The 26706-nt window shown below is 36.9% G+C and overlaps 1 protein-coding gene across 10 annotated transcripts in view; it reads left to right on the top strand.

Moving 5' to 3' along the window:
• The first annotated feature begins 7451 nt into the window (after window positions 1-7451).
• The window catches only part of LOC129370182 (rap1 GTPase-activating protein 1-like), a 53257-nt gene continuing 34002 nt past the window's right edge, over window positions 7452-26706 (top strand). For 7 of the 10 annotated variants that reach the window (XM_055045931.1, XM_055045927.1, XM_055045925.1 and 4 more), the window contains exons 1-2: window positions 7453-7605; window positions 25453-25488. In XM_055045931.1, the coding sequence (XP_054901906.1) occupies window positions 7562-7605; window positions 25453-25488 (80 nt within the window). In that variant the 5' untranslated portion in view covers window positions 7453-7561. Of the gene's footprint in view, window positions 7606-25452; window positions 25489-26706 lie in introns of all 10 variants that reach the window. The other 3 variants (XM_055045923.1, XM_055045922.1, XM_055045920.1) reach the window with 1 other exon arrangement.

Below are 26706 nucleotides of genomic sequence, written 5' to 3'. Positions count from 1 at the left end.
GTGTAGAAATGAAAAGCCAAAGACTCACTGCAGTGAAAGTCGAAAGTGAGACACAGGAGCTTGTTTTGAGTAAATAATTTCTTTATATTGAAGAATTATTTCAATATTAGTATTGAAAGTATTGACCAATTCCGATTATTTTTTTTCTTGCCTTAATGCAACCCATATCTGATCTTTTCATGATGGTCTGAACAACACAGGTCGGATTTTTTTTAAGGCCGCTTGGATATCCGATGCGTATCTGACTCAAATGTGACCAAACGTCCAGGTCGCGTCCAGGTCGCGTCCAGGTCGCGTCCAGGTCCAGGTCGCGTCCATCCGACCTGAAAGTCACTGATGCTCCGCTCAGGTCGGCAACAACTCCCAATATGTAAGCTATGCTTCACTGTCAGCATCCATGTTTACTTCTGCAAACCCTGAGCACTTCTTCCTCTTTTTATAGCAGTTGTTGCGTCCTCTACTGCAGTCAGGTCGTTTGCAGTTCACACTGGAGATCACATACAGGTTGTCTGTATCTGGAAACGTGAACGACCATAATACAAAAAACAAAAATCCTTCTTGACAAAAAATTGGAATTGGTTCAATTCATCCTTCAGTCTTAGTTCCACTGGCAGAGATTATTTAACTTACAAGATGGGGAAAATATCTTATTATAAGTGGAACAAGTACTTTTTAAAATCAATATTACTTAAAACAAGCTCCGATCTTACTGAAAAGTTACTTCTATGTTAGATTTATCTTATTTCAAGTCTACTAAGATATTTGCTCTAGAAAGTTGGTACGATTTTATGGTTTTGCAGTGTAAAAGCAGGATGGAGCTAATTATTCTGTATTATTCTGGTGCTGTGAAAGGCCACAGTGTGCGAGACGAGGCTGTTTGTGGTTTCTCCCAGGGGCCAGAGTGACACGTGACCTCAGCAGGAGGAGGATGTGTTCGGTTCCTCCCCATCAGACAGACAGCGATCCATACTGTAACATCTTGTATCATTTTCAGTTGTCTGTTTTGTGGTGTTCAAAGCATGTTTAAAGTCCAGCAGAGGAAGTGAAACTGATATATTTTTGTAAATGTGTTGCGTGAAGAGCAGAAGGGAGGAGAAGTGCTGAGTTACAAATCAAATATGACACCTAATCCACCCCCAAATCTCTCACCATGATAGTGTGGCATTAAAAAAAGCCCCCCGCCGCCTCCCCAGTGTGTCCTATCAGGTAATTCGAACCATCCAAAAATAACAAATGGCTTTAAATAATATGCCTCAGCAGCAGCCATGCCTGCTTACGCTCAGAGAGCTGCTGGAGCTGGAAAAGTGCATTGAAAATGGGATCTTCACTGAGCTAGAGCGCAGATTATTTCCTCATGCTTCAAAGCACAAATGGCCTTTGAATGTTCGCTCCCTTAAATATTTGCATGGCGCCCCTTCCTCTACGAACTCTCCCTCTTTAAACATTCGAGTGCGCCCAGTGTGTGAGTCGCTCGTTCATTCAGATTAAGGAAAATATTTACAATGTATACGGCACAGTGCTCACAAGCAGCACAGAGTAAATATTGGGGATTGATTGAGCTTTTCATCAAGTTTGTAGCTTTTTGGAGTGGAGACAAACAAAAACAGCCTCTAGTTGAACCCCTGATTTGAGATATTTTTAATCGTAATAAACCCGAGAAAAACCATGTCAGTCATCTGCATTTTCAATTTTATTTCTAGATATTTTATTTGTATGTTTTGAAAAAGACCAATATAAAGTAGCCCAAAATTGTAAGGCAGAAAGAAAATTCTGGATTTTAACGTTTATTTTATTTTTTATTTTTTTAAATAATCAGATTCACCTTAATAAAAAGAGGACCAAATGGATACATGCAAAATATATCTGTGGTAAAATACAAATAAAAACTCACTGCAAACAACATCACAAAAAAAACAACAAAAAAAAAACAAGAGTTTTTTAATTTTGATTATTTTTGGTCTCATGTTAATTTTTTAGATCATCAAACCAAATTTATTATCTAAGACAATTGGAATGAAATGCAGCTTTTGCCCTTTGTGAAAATAATAGAATAGTGTTTGTTGTTAAATCATGAATTAATTGTGGTTAGCTGCATGTTTTGTAACAGTTACACTTGACAAACCCAGACTTAATTACTCCAAATCACCCAGACTGAACCTGTCAGACATGAAGTCAAATAAAAGACCCGAACAATCAACACATTACGTCCTGATCCTAAGAAAATACAACAGCAGATGACAAAGAAAGTCACTGACATCTATCAGCTTGGAAAGGGTTTCAAAAGCATTTAAGGTGAAAAAGGGAGACTGTGTGACTTTTTGAAGTTACTCAAAGTTTGCATAATGACTCAACAAGGAGGAGGAAGAAAGAAATCAGACAAAAATGGCCACCATGAGGGAGTTTAAAAAAAAACACTGGTGACTAAAAATAATACAAATACTGTCTCACATACCAAAAACAGTTTATAGAAATCATCCCTTTATGGGAATATAATCTGTGAACCTTTTTCAGAAACAGTGAAACATGATTTTATTTTATTTGTTTATTTCAAATAGGTTTTTAAAAATAAGAAAACAAGCGATAACTAACATAACATAATCAAAAACAAAATAATTTGTTTACCACTACTTTTCTGTTTGAAAAGAAGCAGGAAGAAGTTAACACTTGTTTAATATTATCTCAATTTAATGAGATATTTTACTTACCGACTCAATAATTATCAAAGTATTCATGTGCCTGTTCAATATACAAGTCTGAAAAACCAACAAATAAATTATTTTACATAAACAAAATGGTTGCAAACCAGCTCTAATAACAAGATAAGAAAATTTTGGGATAAAAATAGTAATGATGACAACTGTAAATAAGAAGAGGACATTAGCACAACGCAAAATGTTGGTAAAATAATAATAATAATAATAAAAAACTGACATTTTCTACAAAAATATTAGAAATTCCTGAGTATCAAATGTTGACAAGTTTTAAACAAAAGTTTAAAATGTTTGAATTTTTTTTCTAGAAATGTAATTAATTTCAATTTATGATTTTTTTGTAGATAAAAAAAATAATGTAAATACTGTATTTTATTTGCTTGATTTCATTTTTTTTTCTTCTACATTTGACTCAACAATTTTGGCCCACATGGACAAAAGTTTGGACACCCCCTGGTCTAACCGTTGAACATCTTGTGAGGCTGCAGGATGAAAACAATGAGAAAAACACAAAACTAGTAGATAAATTGATATGTTTTAAATGTTATACTTGTGTAAGGCAAACACATTAAAGCTCAAATTACACAGAGGAAATTAAGTTCTGGCCAGATTCACCATCCACAGCGTGAGGAGAAAATGCTTGCGATGCTGTTGAGTTAAAAACAACATCCTCTTCCTTAAAGGCAGGTATCTCCTTCATCTTTTCCACAGATTTTCTGCCAGGTGAAAGCGGGACTGAGGATGAATGAGTGGTTTTGACCTCCGTTCTGTCCACTCCCTCTCATCGTTCATGTGCTACGCAGCAGGCATGCTCCAGCATCTATCCTCGCTGCTACCCTTTCATCGACACAGGCTGGAAATAAATTATTGAGTTTATGGGGCAGTATTTTAGTCAGTCACTGACACTGAGTGGAAGGAATAGTGTTTTTTATGTTTTATGTAATCAATCAGTGCACGTTTAAATACCTTGATGTTGCCCAAAATGTGTGTTTTGGCTGTTCTTAGCCATTTTGTTTTGTCGTCGTGACTAAGACTTGTACTTATTTGTCAGGGATCTCAGTTTGTTTACCCTTGGGAGGTTTTTTTTTTCTGCACATCTACTTTCTATTTTTGGATAAAAGAAGAACCAGAACTGCATGCAGCTGTGGGACTTGTTCCCGAGGTGACGTGATGAAAGGCGCCCATTTCAATGTCTTAAAAACATCACAGCTACTTTAGCTAATTGAATTATAGAGAGAGATGACTGAAGCTACCAACAAAAGACGACATGTGAAATTAACAATGTGGCACCTAAATAACCCAGACTGTGTTTGTACTGTCCTAAAACTCACTCAAAGTTTGGATATTACTTCTCCAGACTGACTTCACCTCCTGAATTGGTCTGGGTGCATATTTTAAACGCAGAGGGAATCTCAAGTTCAGAATGTTTCAAAATGTTTTTTTTTCTTGTTGTTGTTTTTTTTGTCATCTTCAGTCGTCCAAAGAAGGAACATAAATAGATAAGTCAGAAAGTAAGAGACTGATTGGTTAGACTTCTGCATAATTTGAAATTGTTTACAGCCAAAGGGAACGCAGGATGATGTGCAATTCAGTTTTCTTTTCGTCTGATGGCTATTTTTAAAATAGGATTCTGCAGTTTCTGAAGCTCCTACATAAAACTAACTTGGTTATAATATCCAGACAATGTGTCACTTTAAACACAGCTTTGTCTCTTGATTCTAAAGATCTGACACAACATATACATATGGGCAACTTTAACCTGATTCCTCTGTGTTTTGATATGACTCCTTGATAAAATTACAGTGCAGTTCTACTTAAAAGTGTACTGACTAAACTGTGATTGTAATATTTAATGAGTAGTTTGTACAAATACCTAAAGTACAGCTTTGAAAGCCATGCACAGAAAAGTACATTGTGGTTTTTAAAGTTGATAAAGCAAGTTGAAAGTTGTAAAATCCCAGCATGCTATTGCCAGTCATGTCAATATTTGTTATCAGTCACTTCATTACAAGCAAGGGGAGTCCAAAGTGTGGCCTGGGGGCCGTTCGTGGCCCTCTGACTAATTTTGAGCAGCCCCAAACTGCAATTCAAAAAAATTCAACAAATTTACCCACAGATGCAGATGGAGAGTTTCAATTTCTAATCAGGGTGAAAATTGTTACCAAAATAAAATGTAAAGTATCAAAGAAAGTACACGTTTTTATAACCAAGTTTTAAAAGGTGAAACCAAGAGATTTATACTGAAACTTTTCTGCACCCAAATCAGATTGTATTCTGACTAAAAATATCAAGCGTTTTGAAACAAAGTGACCCAAATCCTGCACTGCAAAAACACAAAATCTAACCAACTATTTTTGGTCTAGTTTCTAGTGCAAATATCTTATCACACTTGAAATAAGACTAAATAACTAACAAGCAACTTTTAAGCAATATATAGGGGATTGATTGCAGTAGATAATTCCTTAATATTGATGAAAAAATGAATAATTTATCTGTTGGCAGATACATTAACTTGTAACACAAAAAATGTTTTGTTATAAGTTAAATAATCTGCCAATAGAACAAGAAACTACAGAAAAATACTTTGTAAGATTTTGTGTTTTGTTACTGAAAATCCATTTATTCAAACGAGCCCAAAATAAATGAAAAACTATCTTTTAAAACAGCAAATATGCAAATTCTGCAGTGACGTATTGTAGGAAAAATAGTAGTACATTTCCGCCAAAATAAATAAAAAAAATTAGTCATCTCAGAAATTTTCCAGAAAAAAATAAAAATTTTAGATTATCAGAAATTGTCTAGAAAAAAACAAAAAATATCCAGAAATTTCAGAATTAAAATTTTCACAATCACAAAATTTCTGAGTTTTTGGCATAAAAGTTCTGTTTTTTCTATCTACAATGTCCCTTATACACCGTCGTAAAAATCCCTTCACAGTTTTGGCTCTACAATAAATATCGGGCATCTTTATTTGCTTGACTTTAAATTATTTTCTTTGGCTCGCCACTACATTTGAGTCTAAATGTTTGGCGTAAAGTTTGGACACCCCTGTTTCAAGCCATGCGTCTGTCCAGAACCATTACTGCACTGCAAAGAAGCAAAACCAACACAGTCAGCCAAGAACTGTGTGGATTTTTTTTTTCTATTTAATTTCTGTCAAAAATAAAGCAGTGATGTAATTATGAAGCAATGATGTAATTGTCTTTCAGCCTGATTGTGGTAGTTTCATAAGCCCATTGATTAATTAAGTGCTCTGTAACCAGAAGTGCTTTGCAGTTAATGTGATGCAGGCATCGCAGTTGGTACTCTGAGATTTTTACTTCCTAGATTGGTGCTTTTTTTTTTTTTTTTTTATGGATTCATGATTAAAAGCTAGATTAAGTGTCTTCCAACTAATAACAGCCATATTTCTTACCCCTCTCTGCTTTGACAGTCAGCACCTTTCAGACAGCTGGCTGATGCTTGATCTCGGTCCCTTTTATTCAATAATCTGGGGCAGCATTAATGCTCCGTTGTTACCGCCGATCGTTAATCAGGCGCAACAGGAGAGTCCAGAGACTCAATTTAATCAGTGCAGATGCAGTAAAAGCACTGCAGGCATAACTCTGAGCTAACATTTGTGTGCATGCCAGAGGTTTGCAGAAGACGAAGAGATAAGAAAGTCGTTCAGAGGTCGACACCTGCCGTACAGTACGCAGGAGTGGAGCAGTTCAGCAGAGAACATGCTTGTTATTGAGACATTTCTGAGGAATGCTCATCTGATGTCTACAACTTGTTGGATTAGCTGTCCTGTTGTGGAGAAAGAGGAAGAACCGGTGTTACGAGACTGTTACAGAAAGTCAAACTCTCACTGACGTGCTTCCTTTTAGAAGAAAAAAAGCTGAATTATCTTGCTTACATTGCGTTTTTTGAGTCCATTTAAATGAATAAAACAAATTAAACCTAAAGTGTTTAATTTTGGCCTATAATACACACATTTAACATATTGTGTACTTTGAGGCTAATTTCCAGCCATTGTAATACAAAATATAATACAAAAAAATGATCTGAATACTACATAACGTGAGATACTGGGAACATACAAACTCGTTATTTTTTTAAATCAAATGTCCTGAAATTTAAAATCATACGATTCATGTGAAAAGTAACTTTGACACAAAATACAGAATGTTTTGTGGCAGAGAAGGCGAAGAAAATTAAATGAAACAAAAAGAGTTTTTGTTTATCAGTGTGGATTAAATGAGTTAAAAAAGCACAAATATAAACCAACTTAAAAAAAACTCTTTAAAAGGGCCCGAAAATGCTTATAAATGTATAAATAACTGTGCATTTAAGAATGAGACTGTGACATTTAAGTGGAAATAATTGAAATTTGGAGATTTGAATGTTTATAAGTTGATGAAAGATGTATCTGCACCTGCTCCTTTTCGAACGTGTACAATTTTCGTGCATGATAATTTGCTTTGATTTCCATCTGGAGTAAATAAACAGCACCAATAAGAGGGAGGGCGCGTCGTGTTTGTGTGGAAAGCTGGTCACTGCGTCTCCTGGTCCCTCCGGAGACTCGCCTGGTCAGCAGCCCCCGCTTCTTCCTCCTCGGTGTCCTCTTCATCCTCTTGCGTTTTCTTCTGTGTCCGTGAAGGACGCGTGTGAGGAGGAGGAGGAGGACGAGGAGGAGGAAGAAGTGGAGGCAGGGCATGTCAGGCTTTGGGGGAGTGGAGCTCAGGCGGCAGCCAGGCAGCGCACACAAACACACGCTGACACACGCAAACACGCTCAGTCAGCGTAAGTGAACCAAGCGCCGGTCGGCTCCACTCAGCTGTGAGTTGACTGGCTCTGTTTTCGCCAGTATGCCGCAGAGAAAGAGGAGTTTCACTTTTGGAGCCTATGGAGGGTAAGGATGAATGAGACTGATTCCTAATGACTCGCCTTAATGTGGCCCAGTCTCGGTTATTGGCTGCTGCTGCTGCTTCCGTGACTCTGCGGAATATTCTCCACTTTGCCGATCCTACACGGGAATGATGTCATTTTTATCGCCTTATCCCTGCCTGTCTGTCTTGATGCATTTATGTCTTTTATTAATATTGTTCAGGGAGGAGATTTTGAAACTTGAACGGGACAAATAAATGAACTTAAAATGGGGGGAAATAAAATATTCCAATAGTATTAATCTGCAGAAAAACACAGCATATATATATTACTATAGATATATTTTAGATATTCTTGCTTTTCATTCAGCATTTTTAAGGTTTGTTGGGTTTTGCTTTATTTTCTCTGACCATTGTTTGCAGGACATAAAGCATTAGTCAGCAAGTATTTCTGATGGATGTCCCAGTGCAACTGTTGCCTGGCAGAAGAGATCGATTGTGTGTTTGATTGTGTGTGTGTGTGTGTTTGAAAATGGCCTGCAGAATGTCTTAAAAATACACTACTGTTAATTAACAAGTTGTTAAAACCGAGCAGTACCAGTATTGGAACACACAGGACAAACTTTCTGAATCTACCTGTTCAGATCAGGAACTCCTGGCCTGAGAAATAATCCCATGTGTGAAGAAGGCTTGTAATTCTCCAGAGGGAAGTGCATGCTGAGCATGAACGCAGCTTTGCACTTTTTTCGCCTGCCAGCATATTCAGTTTTCCAGTTGTCAACGTTGCAAACATGTTTAAGTGCACGCAGTGTTTATGCCGACAGAAAAAGTCATAACCTCTTAAGACGGCAGCTTCGCTTGCTGCTCTTGATCTGAAGAAAACTTGGTGCTGCAAATAGGCCTGTCACAATAATCAATAAATCAATTAATCTCATGAGAAATTTAAACAAGCTCGCTTGCATAATTTAGCATATTTCTCTTTATTTTTTCCAAAACTGGATGATAATAGTCTTCAGTCTGGTGTTTTGGTCTCATCTAGCCTTTATTTCCCAATTAATTTAATTTTTTGTTTCTGTTGTTTTGTTTATTTATTTTGGGGTGTTTAGAACGTCTCCCAGTTCCAGTGTTAAATGTTCAATAGTATTTAAAGTTTATTAATCTTTGAGAATGTGTTCTTGCATTATTATCCAATTTTATTACTTTAAAATGCTCTCAAAACAAGAATATTATTGTTTATTGTGCTAACTTCTGGGACGATTCACTGTCCAGCAAAATCTGTTATTGTAGCAGACTTAGCTGTAATTTTTAAAAAATTTTCTTGTTTTCGTCAACATTCATGTTTGAATCTCACACCCTGTCATTTGGGGTTCCACAGGGTTTATCTTTAGAGCTCTTTCTATTTGCTGATACATTCAGAGTCAAACTTGTTTTCGTTTTGGGCCAAATCAAGATCATAAAGGCCCTTAAAGGGCCGGTTGTGCCAGAATGTATTTTTAAAACCTGTTACTTTGAAAAAGTAACTTTAATCGGATTACTGATTACTCCTTGAAAAAGTAACGGAGATTGCTGATTACTTGATTTGGAAAGTAACTAAGTTACATTAAAAGTAACTTTTTCAGTTACTTTCAGCAGCTGCTAATGACAGAAACTTGCATTAATCTTTGCCAATATATAATTATTTATTTTATAGTTATTTTATAGTGGTAACAACAACAATGTAACAACGCAACGTGAAGCTCGACGTCATTCAGAGCTAATATATCAACTTGACATTCACAAAGACACAGCGGGATCATGAGTCTGACTAAAACTAACTGGATGACAGACAAATTCTGGGGTTTCTGTCTGCTTATTTCCGAGCTCCAAAACCTCCTCATTAAATCTGCAAGTGACTTAAGAGAAAAACAAGAAGCCGCTTATAATGATCGGTCTTGGCGAGCGAAACTCCAAATAGTTCCTGCTTTTCCAGCAACAAAATGTGCATCCCCCTCCTCCCTCCATTGTTTACGTTTCTGTCGCTGCTGATACTGTCGTATAAAAACGGCGATCACTCCCCAAGACGCGTACAGGAAATAAAATTAAATTACAAAAGACAATATTAACGCGCAGTAACACAAAGTGATTTTGATAAGTAACTGTAGTCTGACTACTGGATTTGAAATAGCAACGTGTTATATGACTCGTTACTGAAAAAAGTGGTCAATTACTGACATCACTGTTCACAAACTGTTAAATTATTAATACATTTTTAAAATTAAATAATGTTATTAAGCATTTTTCAGTTCCTCCAAGATTTTGTGATTCTTCTTGTGATTTTTTTGCAACAAAAATTAAGGTGTTTGTGGTTCTGATTTGGTAATATTTGCGATATTTGCACTTATTTTTGACGGTGAATTTGACTTTTTATTGCTCGCTGTGTAGATTATAGACTATAATCTGACATCAGTTAAAGTTGGCAGCTCATCTTGAGCCGTTTTCACACAAGAAAAAAGCTCAAGTCAGGTTTTTGTCTGTTAAAATATGAACAGCTGCTTCTGTCTTTGGGTTTCATTCACACAATACTTGGCAGTTATGCAAAAAGTAAACTGTTTATCAGAATGAACTTATAATTCTGGATATTTCTGTCCATTGTAGTTGGATGTAGTTAAAATTTCATAAACTTTTAAGAAACAGAGCTTCAGGCCAGAAGAAATGACGAACAGCCACAACTTTAGTGCTGCAAGAAACATTTTAAATACCAATTTCTGCATTTGTATCACACACTTCTTGTATTTCTTCAATACTCTTATTATTTTGTCGGTTTCACGTTGGTCGTTCCTCGAGAACTTTAACTTTCAGTTGTTTGGAATCAGTTTTCAACTTGCGCTGAGTCAGTCTGATTGTAATCTTACTCAGAAATGTTACTCCAGAGGGGAAATATGTGTTGAAATCTCAAAGGAAACAGGTAGTGACAACAACTGCTGTGGCTGTTGAGGTTGTGAGACTATTTATTGCGCCTTGTCATCATCTTTGTAATATGAAGAGGGGCAAAGGTGATACATTTATAGTGTAGATGTTTTATAACAGCACTATTCAGACTTGAAAGACAAGCCTTCAGTACAGGAGATTTACTTTTTAAGTTTTCAATTTCTGCTGTATAAATACAGCAGATGTTTCCAACAAAACAGACTAAAGTTGTGGCAGAACTGCACTAGATTATCTTAATTCATGTTAGTCTAATGAGATTGTAGCAGAGTTTACTCTGGTCTGTACTTGTGAAGAAAAGCTGAATTAAAAGGGAAAACTCTTGTTTATAGTCAGGGGCAGACTAGAGAAAAGTCAACCTGCTCATCTGTTGCAACCTCATACTTTAAGGAGTTAACAAAGACACTTTTTGGGTACTTCCACAAGGTGTATACTTGAATACTCCATCACAGTATTGAAAGTAGCATTCATCCCATTTGTTGTGGCTGTGTTTTCAAAGAATAAGAAAAGTGAAACAAAAAATAGAGATGGGAAATAATTGATCAAATGCTAACGCTTCCAAGAGTAGTACTCAATAAATGTTTAACTGTCCCAATTAAAAGGGATAAATGTAGCTTCTGAATGAACTTTGAACTCTGTGGATTGATGTTTCAGTGAAATTTATTTGTCAGTCATCAAGATAAAATAGCAACGTATAAACTGAAAGCGAAAGGCGGTGATTACTGTGGGGGGCCAGTCGCTGGGGACTTTAGATCAAGGAACCCCCATTTAGATGAGCTTTAATTGTTAAACCTGCAGTTTCAGCACGACGCTCAGGAAGAGAGCGGCAGATGTCACGGTTGTCCAACCTGATAACCCGTCAGCTCTTCAATTCACAAAACCACAAAGAAAAAGTTAATCAACCAGCGACTCCACCAGAACCATACTCACTGTAAAAAGCTCAGGCAGGATCCCAATAACTGCTGGAGGGATCAAACTCTGCTCATCCAATTTTAGCTCTGCTCATTCAAAGCCATCAAATAAACAAAAGTAAACTGATGTACCTGTGCCCACCCACACAGACTCACACAGATGTGGGCTTCAGACAAGATGCTTTGACACAAAAGATGTTTTTTTTTCTCTAAAATGTTGTTAATAGCAGAGAGGATTGGATAATAAACAAACAATTCCATAAAAGGAAAATCTCAAGGTAAGCTACATAGCTTCATGCGCTACTGCCAGAAGGGTTTGAGGCGGTTCGGCCTTCTTTTCAGGACGCTTAGGAAGTGTTTCCCCTGGGAGAAGTGGCTGGACGGATGCATAGATTGGTCTGCTGTGTTTGGCCTCATTATTTGTTGTTTATTTCATCTGCTGCAGCTAGTGGAACAATTGATTGAAGACAGTGGGGGAGTAAACGAGCTTTCTATTTTAAGGAAACAGTAATCTTTTTGTGTGTGGCAGTGGCCTGGAAAGGCATTACTCTTGACATTTTGGTATGTCAGCCTGATAGATCAGCGGGGGATGTGTAATACAACCTGCCTGCTTCATTTTATTGGCATTCAATGAAAGCAACGCAGTCGCCAAGGAGCTCAAGATACAAGACGCTGCTCTCCCAATCCAACTTTGATGCAGCTGATATTTGTTTTGCACAACGTAGATCATGACCTCGCTGAGAATTTCTATTTTCTACAAAAAGGTTTGCAGTCCAGATTGATCATGACATTGTAAATATAACTTTTGTTTTCTATCTATTACTTGTAGAAGCTCACATATTTGTTAATAAGATGACGCATACTGTAGCTATGTGGCTTTGCCTGGTGGCTCTGCTCATAAACTCCTAATCATGACACAGAGCTATGAACTGCTAAATGAGCGCCCTCACAGTCTGAACAATGACGCTCTATGTTACATAGAAAAGCTGAAAGAATGCTTGTCAGTCCTGTAAAAAAAAAAGAAAACAGCTGAATGGAAAGATGGGCATTGTTTAGAAATGTGAGATGTTCTCAGTTGTTATTGATAAGGTCATCTGATTATCTGAAAAATGCCAGTCCTGCAAGTAAACAAGAAGACAAAAAAATTAGAATAGTTTGGTTTAATCTGCAGATTCTGAGAGGAATTTGACATTTTAATCTAAATAAAAGAAAACAACAACAACAAACGTTTCTTTATGGTCATATATTTAAATCAGCCGTTTTTGACAACCTGGTGTCTAAACCTTACACTGTAAAACATTTGAATCAAAATCAAATTTTATTTGTATAGCACATTTCAGCAACAAGGCATTTCAAAGTGCTTTACATCATAAACACAAGAACACAAAGTCATGCAACACAGAATAAACAATGAATTGTTACATATTATGTTTCAAAAACAATTCTAAACAGGTGTGTTTTTAATTGCGATTTAAAAGAAGTCAGGGTTTCCGCTGTTTTACAGTTTTCTGGAAGTTTGTTCCAAATTTTTGGTGCATAGATGCTGAAAGCTGCTTCTCCTCTCTTGGTTCTGGTTCTGGGGATGCAGAGCAGACCAGAACCAGAAGACCTGAGAGGTCTGGAAGGTTGATACAACAACAGCAGATCTTTGATGTATTGTGGTGCTAAACCGCTCAGTGATTTGTAAACTAACAACAGTATTTTAAAATCTATTCTTTGAGCTACAGGGAGCCAGTGGAGGGACTTTAAAACTGGTGTTATGTGCTCTATTTTCCTGGTTCTAGTGAGAACAGGAGCAGCAGCAGCTTCTAGATCAGCTGCAGCTGTTTGATTGATCTGTTGGACAGGCCTGTGAAGACGCTGTTACAATAATCAATGCGACTAAAGATAAACACATTCGTGAGTTTCTCTAGATCTGGCTGAGACATTAGTCCTCTAATCCTGGAGATGTTCTTCAGGTGATAGAAGGCCGACTTTGTAACTTTCTTTATGTGGCTCTGAAGGTTCAAGTCCGAGTCCATCACTACTCCCAGGTTTCGGGCCTGATTGCTAGGTTTTAGTTGTAATAACTGAAGCTGTGCATTGACTCTAGATCGTTCCTCTATAGGTCCAAAAATAATGACTTCAGTTTTGTTTTTGTTCAGCTGGAGAACGTTTTGGCACATCCACACATTTATCTGTTCTAAGCATTTATTCAGTGATTGGATGGGGTCAAAGGTCACCTGATGATGTCGTAATGTAGAGCTGTGTGTTATCCGCATAGTTGTGGTAGCTAATATTATTTCCTGTTATAACCTGAGCGAGTGGGAGAATATAAATATTGAATAAGAGTGGTCCTAAGATTGAAGCTTGGGGAACCCCACATGTGACCTTTGACCTCTTTCATGAGAAGTTTCCAATTGAAACAAAGAAATCCCTGTTCTTTATGTAAGATTCAAACCAGTCGAGCACCGAACCGGAGGTGGTTTAACTTGAAAATGAAAATCCACCTGCAGCCTTAAAAATGCGATTAAAGTCAACAATTAAATTATTTTGGTTTTAACTCAGAAATTAAAGTTCATAAAGTTGATTTAACAACAAATGCAAGTTGTGTAAAACATTGTTTTTAAGTTATTAAATCTTGAATTGTCAGTTTTAACTTAATGCTGCGATTTAAACCAAATAATTATTTCAAAATATGCAAGAAAAAACTTCCCTCACCAAGTTAAAGAGTTAGAGATTTCTGTGTTTTCACTGACATTATCAAGTTAAAATGTCTACGTATTTTACTTTAGAATAATTTAAATTCTTGTTCCAAATTGCATGAACAAAAGTTCTGATCTGATAATGAATTTTATTGAACATCACAATGAATTCAGTTCAGAAACATTTTAAAATAAACATTTGCTTTAGTCAGATCAATGTAACACACTTCCATGCCGCTAAGCACTCTGGGAAATAGTTTCCACTCCCATCTTTTTCGTCTTTCAGTTTAAGTGCTAACCTGAAAACTCAAATTTATTCAACTCTTGCTAAATTTATTTGACTTGAAGAGTTGAAGAGAGTAGACACAACTAAATGCAGCGCTAATGTTTCACAGTGTACTGCATTAAGACGAAAGACAACAACGGACAAACTGATTTTGTTTGAACAAAGGTAAACGTTGGCATGACTAAATGTGACTGCAGAGCTGCTGGAGGACAGGCAGTTCAAGCACCCTTCTGAGGGCAGCGGCCAAACAAACAGCAGTTGCAGGGCAACCAGAGGGCCCTTCAGGGGCCCTAAAGGGGACCCACCTTGCACTTTTACTGCAGCAGTCACATTCACATACAGATCTACCACCGCAAGCCATCTGTAACACAACAGGAAGCCGAGGCATGTTAGCTTTAATCATTAGAGTTATGTTGACCATAACTCTTAATGTTCAGTTAATTTTCTCTCAACTATGAGTATAAATACATGAACAAGTCTGTGCAATAATTGGAGTGTCAAACTCATTTTAATTTTGGGACAGATCAAAAATGTTGTTAAAGGGCCGGTTGAGCCAGAATATATTGATAAAACCAATTAAATGGTGAAAATGTCAGTAAATCGCCATTCATCCAGGATCTTGCGATTGTTTTAGTGCTTTTTTGTGATAAAAATGACAGATTTTGTGGTGCCAAGATAAAACTGTTTGTAAAGATGTTTTGTGATAATGTATGATGTTAAATGTGACTTTTTATTACTCACTGTATTGTATTTTGAAAATATTTGCAGTAAAAATGTGGAGATTTGTGAAAAACTGGAAGAACTTATTGATGTAACTTGGAGTCTCGAGGGCCCTAACTTTTATTTAATTCGTTTAATAATAAATATTAAATGGTTTTCTGTTAATACAGCAAAAACTTTCTCAAGTTTTTCAATGAACAACATCTCTTTCCTACAAAAATCTAACAAAAAAATCTACTTTCTTGAATTTCTTTTTATTTTCTTGGCCCAAAGGTACTTTTGACTCAACTATTTTGGCCCTTGTGAATAAACGTTCAGTAAATCCTTATATCATTAAATACAAGGCCAAACTAAAAGAGAACTTTACATAGTCTAATTATCCACCTGAAATATCAATGGAAAGCTTTCTATATGAGTGTAGTCATGTGTGAGTGGCCCAGTCAAAGTTCAAACCTTAATTCAACAATAAATATGTGGCAAAACCTTCACAGAGATTCTCCATCCAGTACGACTTAGACTGTGCTATTATTTCAACGTGAAAATATGTGACACTGTTTAATATTTCAATACACATTTAGAATAATAAAATATGAATAACACTGAATCAAAGATCAAAATTTCCCTCAGCAATCCTGACCCTCAAAAACACACAAAACAATGAATTATTGAAATCACTCATTGATGTTTAATCAGAGAATCAAGAAACGATCATCACACACGAGTCAAGCACGCAAACATTGTTGGTTTACGCTGGACTCTTGTCATAAATATCTGGAACCGATGTGTGTTTGTTACGGTGTTTCTTACTGTACCGCGGCGCCAAACGAGAACATTCAGCCTCTTTGTGCTCATTTCTGTGGGCTGAATGAGCCCATTGACAGCAGCTCACTCAACCCACACAGGCTGTCCGATCGGCTCACGTTTACTATTGTTTTGACAATGTTTCTGTTGGTTATTAATAAAGAGCGTTTTTCAGCGTTATGAGCATTTAGAGCACCTCAGTGTGATCTGCTGTTTTAATATTTAATATTACCCAGGAAGATGTGAAATGAGGTTTTAATGTGGATGTAAGACGGATCCAATGATGTTAGATTCGAGGTTATAAAAGTTTAAAACTAACAAAATAGAGAAAAGATTTTACCTAAAGTAAAATGGTAAATAATGGGGAGAAAACTATAACTAACTTGATCTATGTCATGCATTTATAAAAGTAACTCAAACATGCTATAATTATAGATATACTACCCTTCATTTTTGTGTTTATTGATTTTTTTTATTAGCCTTTCAAATTTAAATTTGTTTTTTTGGGCACATTTATGTCATTTGTCAGTGCTAATCCACAAAATGGCGACAGCAAAAGTTGTGAGGAAATACCAGAGTCAGTTGTTCAGCAATAATTTTCAAAGCCCCAGGCTTTGAAAACAGCAGTCATCAAACCACTGTTAAAAAAGAACAACCTGGACAAATCACTATTGCAGAATTACAGGCCAATCTCAAACCTCCCATTCATCAGCAAAGTTATTGAAAAAACTGTGTGTAAACAATTAAATAGTTTCCTCATGATGACCAACTGCTTTGACACTTTCCAGTCTGGTTTTCGTGCTCACCACAGCACGGAGACTGCCCTCGTAAAAGTATTCAATGATATCCATATAAATACGGACTGTGGGAGAACCACGGTGCTGGTTCTGTTGGATCTCAGTGCAGCTTTTGACACTGTCGACCACGACATATTACTGAATCGACTTGAAAGTTGGGTTGGTCTCTCTGGTTCGGTGCTCGACTGGTTTGAATCCTACATAAAGAACAGGGATTTCTTTGTTTCAATTGGAAACTTCTCATCAAAGAGGTCAAAGGTCACATGTGGGGTACCCCAAGGTTCAATCCTAGGACCCCTCTTATTTAATATTTATATTCTCCCACTAGCTCAGGTCATAACAGGAAATAATATTAGCTACCACAACTATGCGGATGACACACAGCTCTACATTACGATGTCACCAGGTGACTCTGAACCCATCCAATCACTGAATAAATGCTTAGAGCAGATAAATGTGTGGATGTGCCAAAACTTTCTCCAACTGAACAAAAATAAAACTGAAGTCATTATTTTTGGACCTAAAGAGGAACGATCTAGAGTCAATGCACAGCTTCAGTTATTACAACTAAAACCTAGCGATCAGGCCCGAAACCTGGGAGTAGTGATGGACTCGGACTTGAACCTCCAGAGCCACATAAAGACAGTAACAAAATCGGCCTTCTATCACCTGAAGAACATCTCCAGGATTAGAGGACTAATGTCTCAGCCAGATCTAGAGAAACTCATCCATGTGTTTATCTTTAGTCGCATTGATTATTGCAACAGCATCTTCACAGGCCTGTCCAACAAATCAATCAAACAGCTGCAGCTGATCCAGAATGCTGCTGCTCGCGTTCTCACTAGAACCAGGAAGACAGATCACATAACACCAGTTTTAAAGTCCCTCCACTGGCTCCCTGTAGCTCAAAGAATAGATTTTAAAATACTCTTGTTAGTTTACAAATCACTGAACGGTTTAGCACCACAATACATCAAAGATCTGCTGTTGTTGTATCAACCTTCCAGACCTCTCAGGTCTTCTGGTTCTGGTCTGCTCTGCATCCCCAGAACCAGAACCAAGAGAGGAGAAGCAGCTTTCAGCATCTATGCACCAAAACTTTGGAACAAACTTCCAGAAAACTGTAAAACAGCGGAAACCCTGACTTCCTTCAAATCTCAAGTAAAAACGCACCTGTTTAGAGTTGCATTTGAAATGTAATATGTATGGCTTTGATTTTGTGGATATGTATGTAATTTTTTTTTTTTTTTTTTTTTTTTTTTTTTTCCTGTTGTGGGCAACGGGGCCCGGCGAATACCCGTGGTTAAACGGACGGCGGAGTCCGGCGGTAACAGGCGCTTAAATTCCGTGTCAAAGGGAAGGGGGAAGAAAGGGAAAAGAGAGGGAAAAAAAAAAAAACCTTGGTATTTTATTCTATGTTGCATGCCTTCGTGTTTTGTGTTTATGATGTAAAGCACTTTGAAATGCCTTGTAGCTGAAATGTGCTATACAAATAAAATTTGATTGATTGATTGAATAATTTAATATATTTGTTTGAAAATGGGATTTTCTGTTGAGCCCAATCGATGTAAATATAATCACAATACAATACTTTTTAAATTCTGCACCTAGAAAGATTACAATAACTTATAAAAACTGAAGAAAAACAATAAACAGTATTTAGTATTTAATTAATAAAAACTAATAAACATATTCTATGATATGTGTCAAATTCAAGGCCTGAGGGCCAGATCCGGCCCGCCACAGCTCTTTATGTGGCCCTCCACACTCCAGATTACATCAATAAGTCACTGCAGTTTTTAACCATTCTACAAAATTCACATAAAATCAACAGAGCCACAAATTTTTTTTCTGATTTTACAGCATTTTTTTTCTCTGAATTGGTTATAAACATTGGATTTAAGTGACTGCTGTCTGAGCTTTACTTGATGTCAAGTTATTGTCCGTGACCGATATGGCGATTAATAAAGAGTCATGTTTAATATCATACATTAGTGCAAATATTGTAAGAAATCCTTATAAATGTTTCTAAATTAGCACCACAAAAAAAAAAAAAAAGAAAGTAAGAAACACTTACTGAATGCTGAAACAAACATCTATTTATTGATATTTTAACAGTTTAATGGGGTTTATCAATACTTTCTGGAACAACCAGCCCTTTAAGAGTATTCAGATTTTTGATTTGGCCCAAAATGAAAATGAGTTTGACAAACGAAAAAGTCACGACAAAATAAAACGAAACTATAACCCTGGTTAGGCTGCTTTTAAATTAGCCTTAGAACATTTTCCATGGACTGGTAAAGAATTACATAAATGTATTTCAGGAGGTCATTTATTGCCATGGACAGCACAGAAAGATACAGCCTGTATAAATGTGAATCCGCCATTTGTGTGAAGTGAAGCGAGATCACATGATTGGCCATTTCTCTGTCAGGGTTTGCATCTGCACCCCCTCATTCGCCTGTCAAACTTCCCTTTCCCCACTGTTGTGCTGCACTTTCTGTGTTTTTGCGAGAGGAATTTTGGACCGTCAATACATGGTCAGCACATATTTTTATCCAGAACCTGGAAGAAGTGTTGCCTGCAGAATTGGGCTGTCTCCTACTTTCTGCCTGAAGTGGTCCGTTCAATAAAACACTAAGGCGTCATGCTCAGGAACTAAAAACAATGTTCACACGTTCTCATGTTTTTTTGGATGTTTCAAATTAGATTATTAAAAGGTTATTTTCTTAAAGAGGGAGTTTTTTTTTAAAACTGAGGACTGTGTTGAGAATTTATGAGAAGTCAGTATCTTATCTGCAGTGGAAAATTCTTTGCGGTTAATCAGATACATTCATCCATCCTTTATAGTTCATAAGTTCACAGTAGATCAAGGGTGTACAATCTTTTTGCCAAGTGGGACAAGGTATGATTTTGTATTTTTCAGTGTTTTTGTGACAACACAAGAAGTAGAAATAGAAACATAAACACATATTTTAAGGTTATCAATTAACTTCCTGTGAATTTTTGTTGATTAATGTTACAGAATAATGATTTGCTGCTCTTAAGATTTGTGTGGGAGAATAATAAAGTAACATAAAACAGAAAAGGGTGTAAAAAATGTTGTTAGTGCTGAAGATGCTGTCTTTTGTTATCTTCAAAGTGTAGCTGTAATTGTTGATGCCAGGTAGGATTTGTGACCTTTTTACCAAACTGTCAGATGATTTTAGAGATGCTCAGGTGGGTGCAGAACTGACCCTGACTCCACCAGACTAATTAAAACCGTGGGAAAAGGAAGTGACTTCCATGCATAACGGAGTTACTTTAACCAGGAGTTTAGCAGCATCAGTTACCAGAAACGGCTTTGATTCTAGACAAGCATTGTAGCAGGACTTTTCCCTTTTCTCTGTGATTTACAACAAAAATCTGAAGTTTTTTAGGTTATGTTCACACTGCAGTCTGAAATAACCCATTTGAATGAATCTGATCTTTTCATGATGGCCTGAACATGATATCCAGGCCGCTTGAATATCCAATACGTTTGTGTGAAGTGAATCTGAACGTTAAGGTCACATTCATGCGACCTGAACGTCATCGATCCCCAACAAACGTCCCTACAACAACCATGATGGATGATAACGAGGATTAAGTTGTTGATGTGCTGGCCGCGGTCAGATGACAACTTTAAAATCGTAAGCTATGCTCCACTGCACTAGCATTCACGTTAACTTCCACAAACACTAAGCACTTCTTCTTTTTTAAAAGTTTTTTTATTGCGGTTGGAAAAAGTCTGAGGTCAGACTCTTTGTGTGACGTTATTGCGCCCTCTACTGTGCATGCGGGACACTTTCAGGCCAATTGGGTCACTTCAGGCTGCAGTGTGAACGTAGCCTTAGTTAGCAACTGGTGGCATATGAAAGGTCCGAAGTCCCAGGATGATTGGGTAAAGTTTAGTTAGGTTATAATCTGTTTTTTTACATGTTGGGTCAGAAAAGTCCTGAAGTAACATGCCACAGCGTCAGATTTATGTCCGAGTAATGAGTCGTGATTTCTAAGCTGGATTTCCTCGGGACTGCTGACCTACTTGCTGTGAGCAATGTCGCTGATTTGATGCGCACTAATGGCCTCGGCTAATTTCTAAAGTGAAAGTTAAAAAAGTTTGCAGAGAGAGGGAGGAAATCTCATGCAGTTGAAGTGGACTTAGTTTGTTGTAAAAGTGTGATAGCTGTTGATGCTGGTGGTTCTCTTCTTCTCTTCTTGGATGTTTGTCTCCATTACTGCCATATGTTAGGCTGATACCTTCCTAAGAGAAAGGAGGAACCACAATTTTTGGTGTAATATTTACTTGTATTGCCAAGCTTTTAAAATGTTGTCATTTCTGTGGACTATTCTTGGGATTAGGTGTAAAAACCTCACTCAAAACGCAGATTATACAAACCCATTTGACTTTCCATATTATAAGGTATACATGTTTACTGGAAAAATAAATATAAAAATGTTTTTCATGATAAGAATTTTGATTTATTTCTGTCACAATAAATTACAATTAATGATGTTAAAATCCCCTCAAACTGTCCACATTTTCTGGATGGATAGTTTTGGCTTTTTTCGCCGCCATTTGTTCAATGAGAGCATCAGTAAATATTTATAAATTAGAAAATATGATTACTGGTGTCCTGAAGAAGCAAATTGCTGATGGGAATTACGAATCGCATAAAGTTAACTAAAAAAGAAGTCATAAATAATAATTTTAAAAATCATTTTCAGAATAGTAGCACAAAGCATAAATTCAGAGTTATGCTTTGTGCATAAATTCAATGGATTTTATATTTAAATGTGATGTAGCTGAGAACATTCGAGGGATGAGAAGACTTTTATCATTTATTCAAATACTATATATAATACTTATCTAGAACCTACTTTCACTGGCAAATCATTTGTGCAGCAGTATCTCTCCTCTGTCTCAGCTGCCGAGTTTTATGTTTTTCTACTCACTCAAACTGTTTATTTAATATTTGCTCCAAGGGTTTTGATATTCCCGCTTGGAGCCTTGCTCTTTATTCCCGGCACACCCTGCTTGATCTCATTTTATGGGAGTTTCGTAAAACTTGAGAAGGGATGAGCAGCAGGCGAGGACATTCAGAAAAAATGTTTTTGCAAGTGATTCATACAAAAACAAACTTTCTCTCCAGACTTCAGTTCTCCTCTTACCTGGCGCCAGGCTCTGTTTCCTGTAACTAACTCTGTTTTCTGATAAGGAGGAAGTTTAAGCTTTCATTTTATTCTTTTGCAAATTTCTCACCAGAAAAGGAGAAGTCCTCACTTTGTTTTTTACTTTTGGTTCCAGTGTCTCCTCTTTTTGGGTTTATTGTGATTGAGTGCGGTTTTGTTTGTTATTGTTGAATTAATAAATTAGAAGCACGTTTTTGCCGTTACTATTGTTCTTTGCATTCCTTTCATTCCACTTCTTTTAAGTAGAAATAAATAGAAAAGTTTGAATGATTGCCTTCATATTTCACTTTCATTTTCCCTTGAAGAAGAAAGTTGCTCTTGCAGAACAAAAATTTCAACACCACATATCCCCATATTATGGCCTGTTTATTACTTCTGTCTTATAATAAATATACAGACGTAGATGTTGAGCCACAGGTTTCTGTGTCTCAACATGAAGACAGATGATCTGTTAATTTGAAGGTCTCAACATGCACTTATCCCCATGTGGCCTCCCACCTTCCATTAAAATAACAATAAATAATAAATTTCAGTCAGTCTGTTTAAGAGTGGAAATGGCGCATTGCTTTAGCTAACCGGTGTAAAAGTTACTGGAGTGATCAGCTGATATGAAAGTGCTATAAACCATTTACCTTTCTGGCACTTTGTAGTACTTTTGTTTTGCTACCAGTTAGTACTGCCTTCCCGTCAAGTAAGTTAAAAACTCAGAACTGGAAATGACTACTTCTGAGTTGCAAGTCAGGAAACGATGGGATTTGCTGATGTTTTTCTTCAGTGTTTTACGCATCAAAGCACTAAAAGAACATGTTTCCTATAGGCTTTGTACAGTGCTTATTTTGCTACTAACTTAATGCGATAAAAGCTTTCAGAAGTAGAAATAAGTTTACTGCTGAAACTGCATGTCAAAATAACCAATGCGTACTTTTTAAGTAAGTGTAATTAGAAAGATATCAAATATCGCATTATAAAGATGTGTCTAATCATTGGTTAGACACAGAGCCTATCCTTGGCTTGTTTTCCGAAGTTAACATCACAACAACGAGTGAATTGTGCCTCCAGAATGCAGTCAACTCATTACTAGTTCAATGCTCCAAGACAAATCCACCACAATATAACTCGCAAAGCTAAAGTGATCATAGCAAGGTGGCACTGTTATCAAGAACCTACTTTGTTGGTGTTTAGATTTGTGATGGAAATAGTCTGACTTCTGTCCAGAAAGCTTTTATTCAATATTTCTATGTAGTTTTGCTTTCTGATTAGATGCAGATATTTCAGTACATGAAGAACATTCACTTTTCATTGTGTCACGTCTGCATGTTTGCCAAGAATCATGAATAGTGACTGTTAATATTAGGAGAATTTCCTCTGTGGTTATCTATGTGACATTTGTGGTGATAAAAGCATGAAAGAATGCTTTGGAGGCGTTTACAAAGTTAATCCTTTGGGACTGCGGGGTTTTTCTTCTGCACATGTACTGCCATCTATTGGCAGAGAGTGGTTTCACATTTTCATCCCTCAAAGTCTCCCACACTGAATTATGATACTGTTTCTGGTGTGGATGTTACACTGACCCATATTTATAGAACATTCATCAAAATCAGAGCCAAAAAATGTTCCACAAAACAATTAATCTATAAAAGAACCAACTTTTGCTATAAAAATGGCTTTTTTCAATAAAAAGACCAGACAGTTCTGAGGATTTTGTTTTATTTCTCCAATTAAATCCTTCTTGATGATAAAAGCAAAATAGACATTCTCTGACAGAGTGTCATTTTGAAACGGATAATGAAGGGATTACAAGATCGTACCCATTTATTCATCAAATAGATGTTCCTAATAATGTGATATTTATAAAACTAAGACAATGCAGCACAGGACAGAGTGTCTGTTGTCTGTTGATGCATTTGCATAATGAAAATGACTAGTAAAACAAAACAATTTCAGAATTAGAAAAAAATCTGAAGATTAATGTGAACTAATTGTGGCAAGAATTCAATCAATACATCACAATAAAAAAAGCCATAAAAACGAATCCAAGCAAGCAATACATGAAGGCTTGGTTGCTAAAAGATGATGCTGAAAATATTCTGATATTAAATAAACAGTTTGGTGTCGGAATAAGGAAGATAGAAATCAGGACAGGTTGTCAAATGAGAAAATGCTTAAAGTTGGGATTTAAAGGAGGGCAATGATTCGTCTGACCTGATTTCTTGTGGCAGGTCTTAACAAATCCTTGGGGTCTTGACTTCAAGTGCAGAAAGACCTCTACCCGAGGACCTCAGCACATGCCCGCACATACGGCTCAGAGAAAACAAAACAGGGATGCGACAGAGGCCATGAAAGGCCACAAAAGCAATCAGTGTAATGAGATAGGGTCTGATTCAGGAACAGATGACACGTTTTTCCTCGTCTTGACAGTGAGTTATGAGCCTTCCACCTAAAAGTCAACCAGGATAAAATTCACTTTGTGTTCAAAAAGAAAAACAGATAAATAATCAGCATCTAATTCCTGAAAATTCTACTTCAACAGATGGCAAGAGACACTTCAGTGCAACTGTTTTAGCTTCTTTAGATGAGGTTGACTAAAATGTGTGCAATGCAAAAGCATTGCTCAAGTCTCCCAGGAGTCGCTAAAGTCCTTTTTGCACTGCAGGGTCCGGTGTTATGCCGAGGGGATACATTTCTCGGCATAACACCGACCCGGGTCGACCCGGGTCCAGCGGTGCAGTGAAAAAGAGACTTATGTTTCAATTCCTTGTTACTCCCAGTAAATCAAAACCACTTTCCAGATTCCAACTGATCTGAAGTGACACATGAAATCTTTTCTGCAGGGTTAATTTATGTGCCAGCAGGTGATGCTAATGTGCTTTTGACTGTCAAAAAAAGAGGTTTCATTGAAGAACTGCTTCAAGTGGTACGGAAGAGGATTACAGCCACTGAAAAAGTATAACCTGACTTTAATCTCACAATTCAAATTTTTGTGTCAGTCTACATCAAAATCCAACATTAACGTGTAACAAGGATCACATAACTACACCTTCCTTGTTAGGATTTGTAACCTTCCACTTTATTTCTACTGAAAACCTAAAGGCTGAATCCTGAATCCTGTCATGAATCTTGGATGGATTTATTTGATGGTGCATAAACAATTTAAACAATTCAGATTCTGTGAATTGTAATTCAAAATTTAAAAATATTTTATTGATTCCAAAGGGAAATAAACTGTCCAGGTACATGGCATCCAAAACAAGAAGAAACAGTTTTCAATTAAAAAAATATAAATATTTTTCCACAGAAATGCAGGATTGAGTACAGAGCTACTCCAACATGCTGCCATGTGCAAGTCTAGAAACATTGTCCCTAATCCTCCTCTGTACAATGGAGCCTTTAAAATGCACTTTTTATCTGCTATTTTTAATCTATTTTAGGAGAGAAAATCTGAAAGAGAGTGACAATGAAAATTATAAATAATTCTGTTTCTGTTTGTGCTTTTTTAAAGAGTGGACAAGACCTTCTCCAAGGCAAGAAGTATTTGGTGAGTACGTCATCGATTTCAATCTAAATACTTTGTGACAGGACAGAAATAGGAAACTACGTTTTACAAGTTCCTTTAAAACAACAAAAAAAAAAAAACTGGTTTGAAAAGATTGTATCTCTGGAGCGGAGTTCAGTGTCTGTGACTCAGACTGTCCTTGTGATGTACGAATGTGTGGATTTGTCCACCAGCTCCACTGTAAGTAAGACAAATGAGGCTGTGAAAGGTAGAGCGGATCAGTCCACGCTGCTGTTTATGCAGAGCTGCTGAGGTTAGAGAGAGCTGCGTGTGACACACACAGGCCGACAGGGATGTGAGCATGCACACGTCCCGCCGCCGCTGCAGGAACACAGCCAGGGTACCACTGAGTGGTACTTTACCACAGAAATCATCACACCTTCCCACTGGAATACAGATAGAGGGGGATCACTCTTGACAGCCAGGCCTGAATTACTCAGTGACTGGCCCAGTTTGCACCGGCTACAGCCTGTCTGTCCGTCAGCTGCAGCTGCCTCAAACCTAATGCCTGCATCGTGTTTAAAGAAGGCAATAGAGATAGAGAGGAAGATCGAAAACTGAATACAAAACAGCACAGGAGATAAAAGAATGAAGAGGGAGGGAAGGATAAAAGACTGGATGAGATAACTCGATGAAGAGAGATGGTCATGTCTGCTTTACATCAAAGAAGAAAAGTAGGATAATACGAGTCTCTCTTTAAAATTCAGAGAACACTGCAGGATGCATTGGTTGGCACCTTCCCACTGTGTCACTATAACCTTTTACTGTAATGGGAACAGATTCACAGGAGAAGCAGAGACTGCAAAACTTGTTGTTTGTGGCAACGTTTAAGCCGCCTGATTACAGAGTCATCCTCTTAGAACAGAAAAGTATAGACGTAGCCTTTACTGTCGCGCAAAAAGGAAATTTAGGTGCAAAAGCAGCAAATGTTCACACAAAAAAGGTCTGAAAGTTTTAAAACTATTTATATAGAAATAAGATGAATGAGATGACATAAAAATTACATACATTTATTGTGACCGACCAAGCAAAAACAACAACAAAAAATATCGGAGTTCATAAAAAATCAGAATTGCGCATTTAAAGGATCCAGGACTAGTTGAACATATTGGCCTAAATGTGTTGCAATTTTCCTATTACATAAAAAAATGCTGTTTGTGAAATGCCAAAACTCATAATTACTTTAAAAAATTTACATCT

This window comes from Poeciliopsis prolifica, unplaced genomic scaffold (genome assembly GCF_027474105.1).
Source record: "Poeciliopsis prolifica strain line A6 unplaced genomic scaffold, Auburn_PproV2 SCAFFOLD023, whole genome shotgun sequence".
NCBI classification, from domain to species: domain Eukaryota; kingdom Metazoa; phylum Chordata; class Actinopteri; order Cyprinodontiformes; family Poeciliidae; genus Poeciliopsis; species Poeciliopsis prolifica.
Note: the sequence above shows the minus strand (reverse complement) of the source record. Positions and strands in the feature narration are given on the sequence as shown.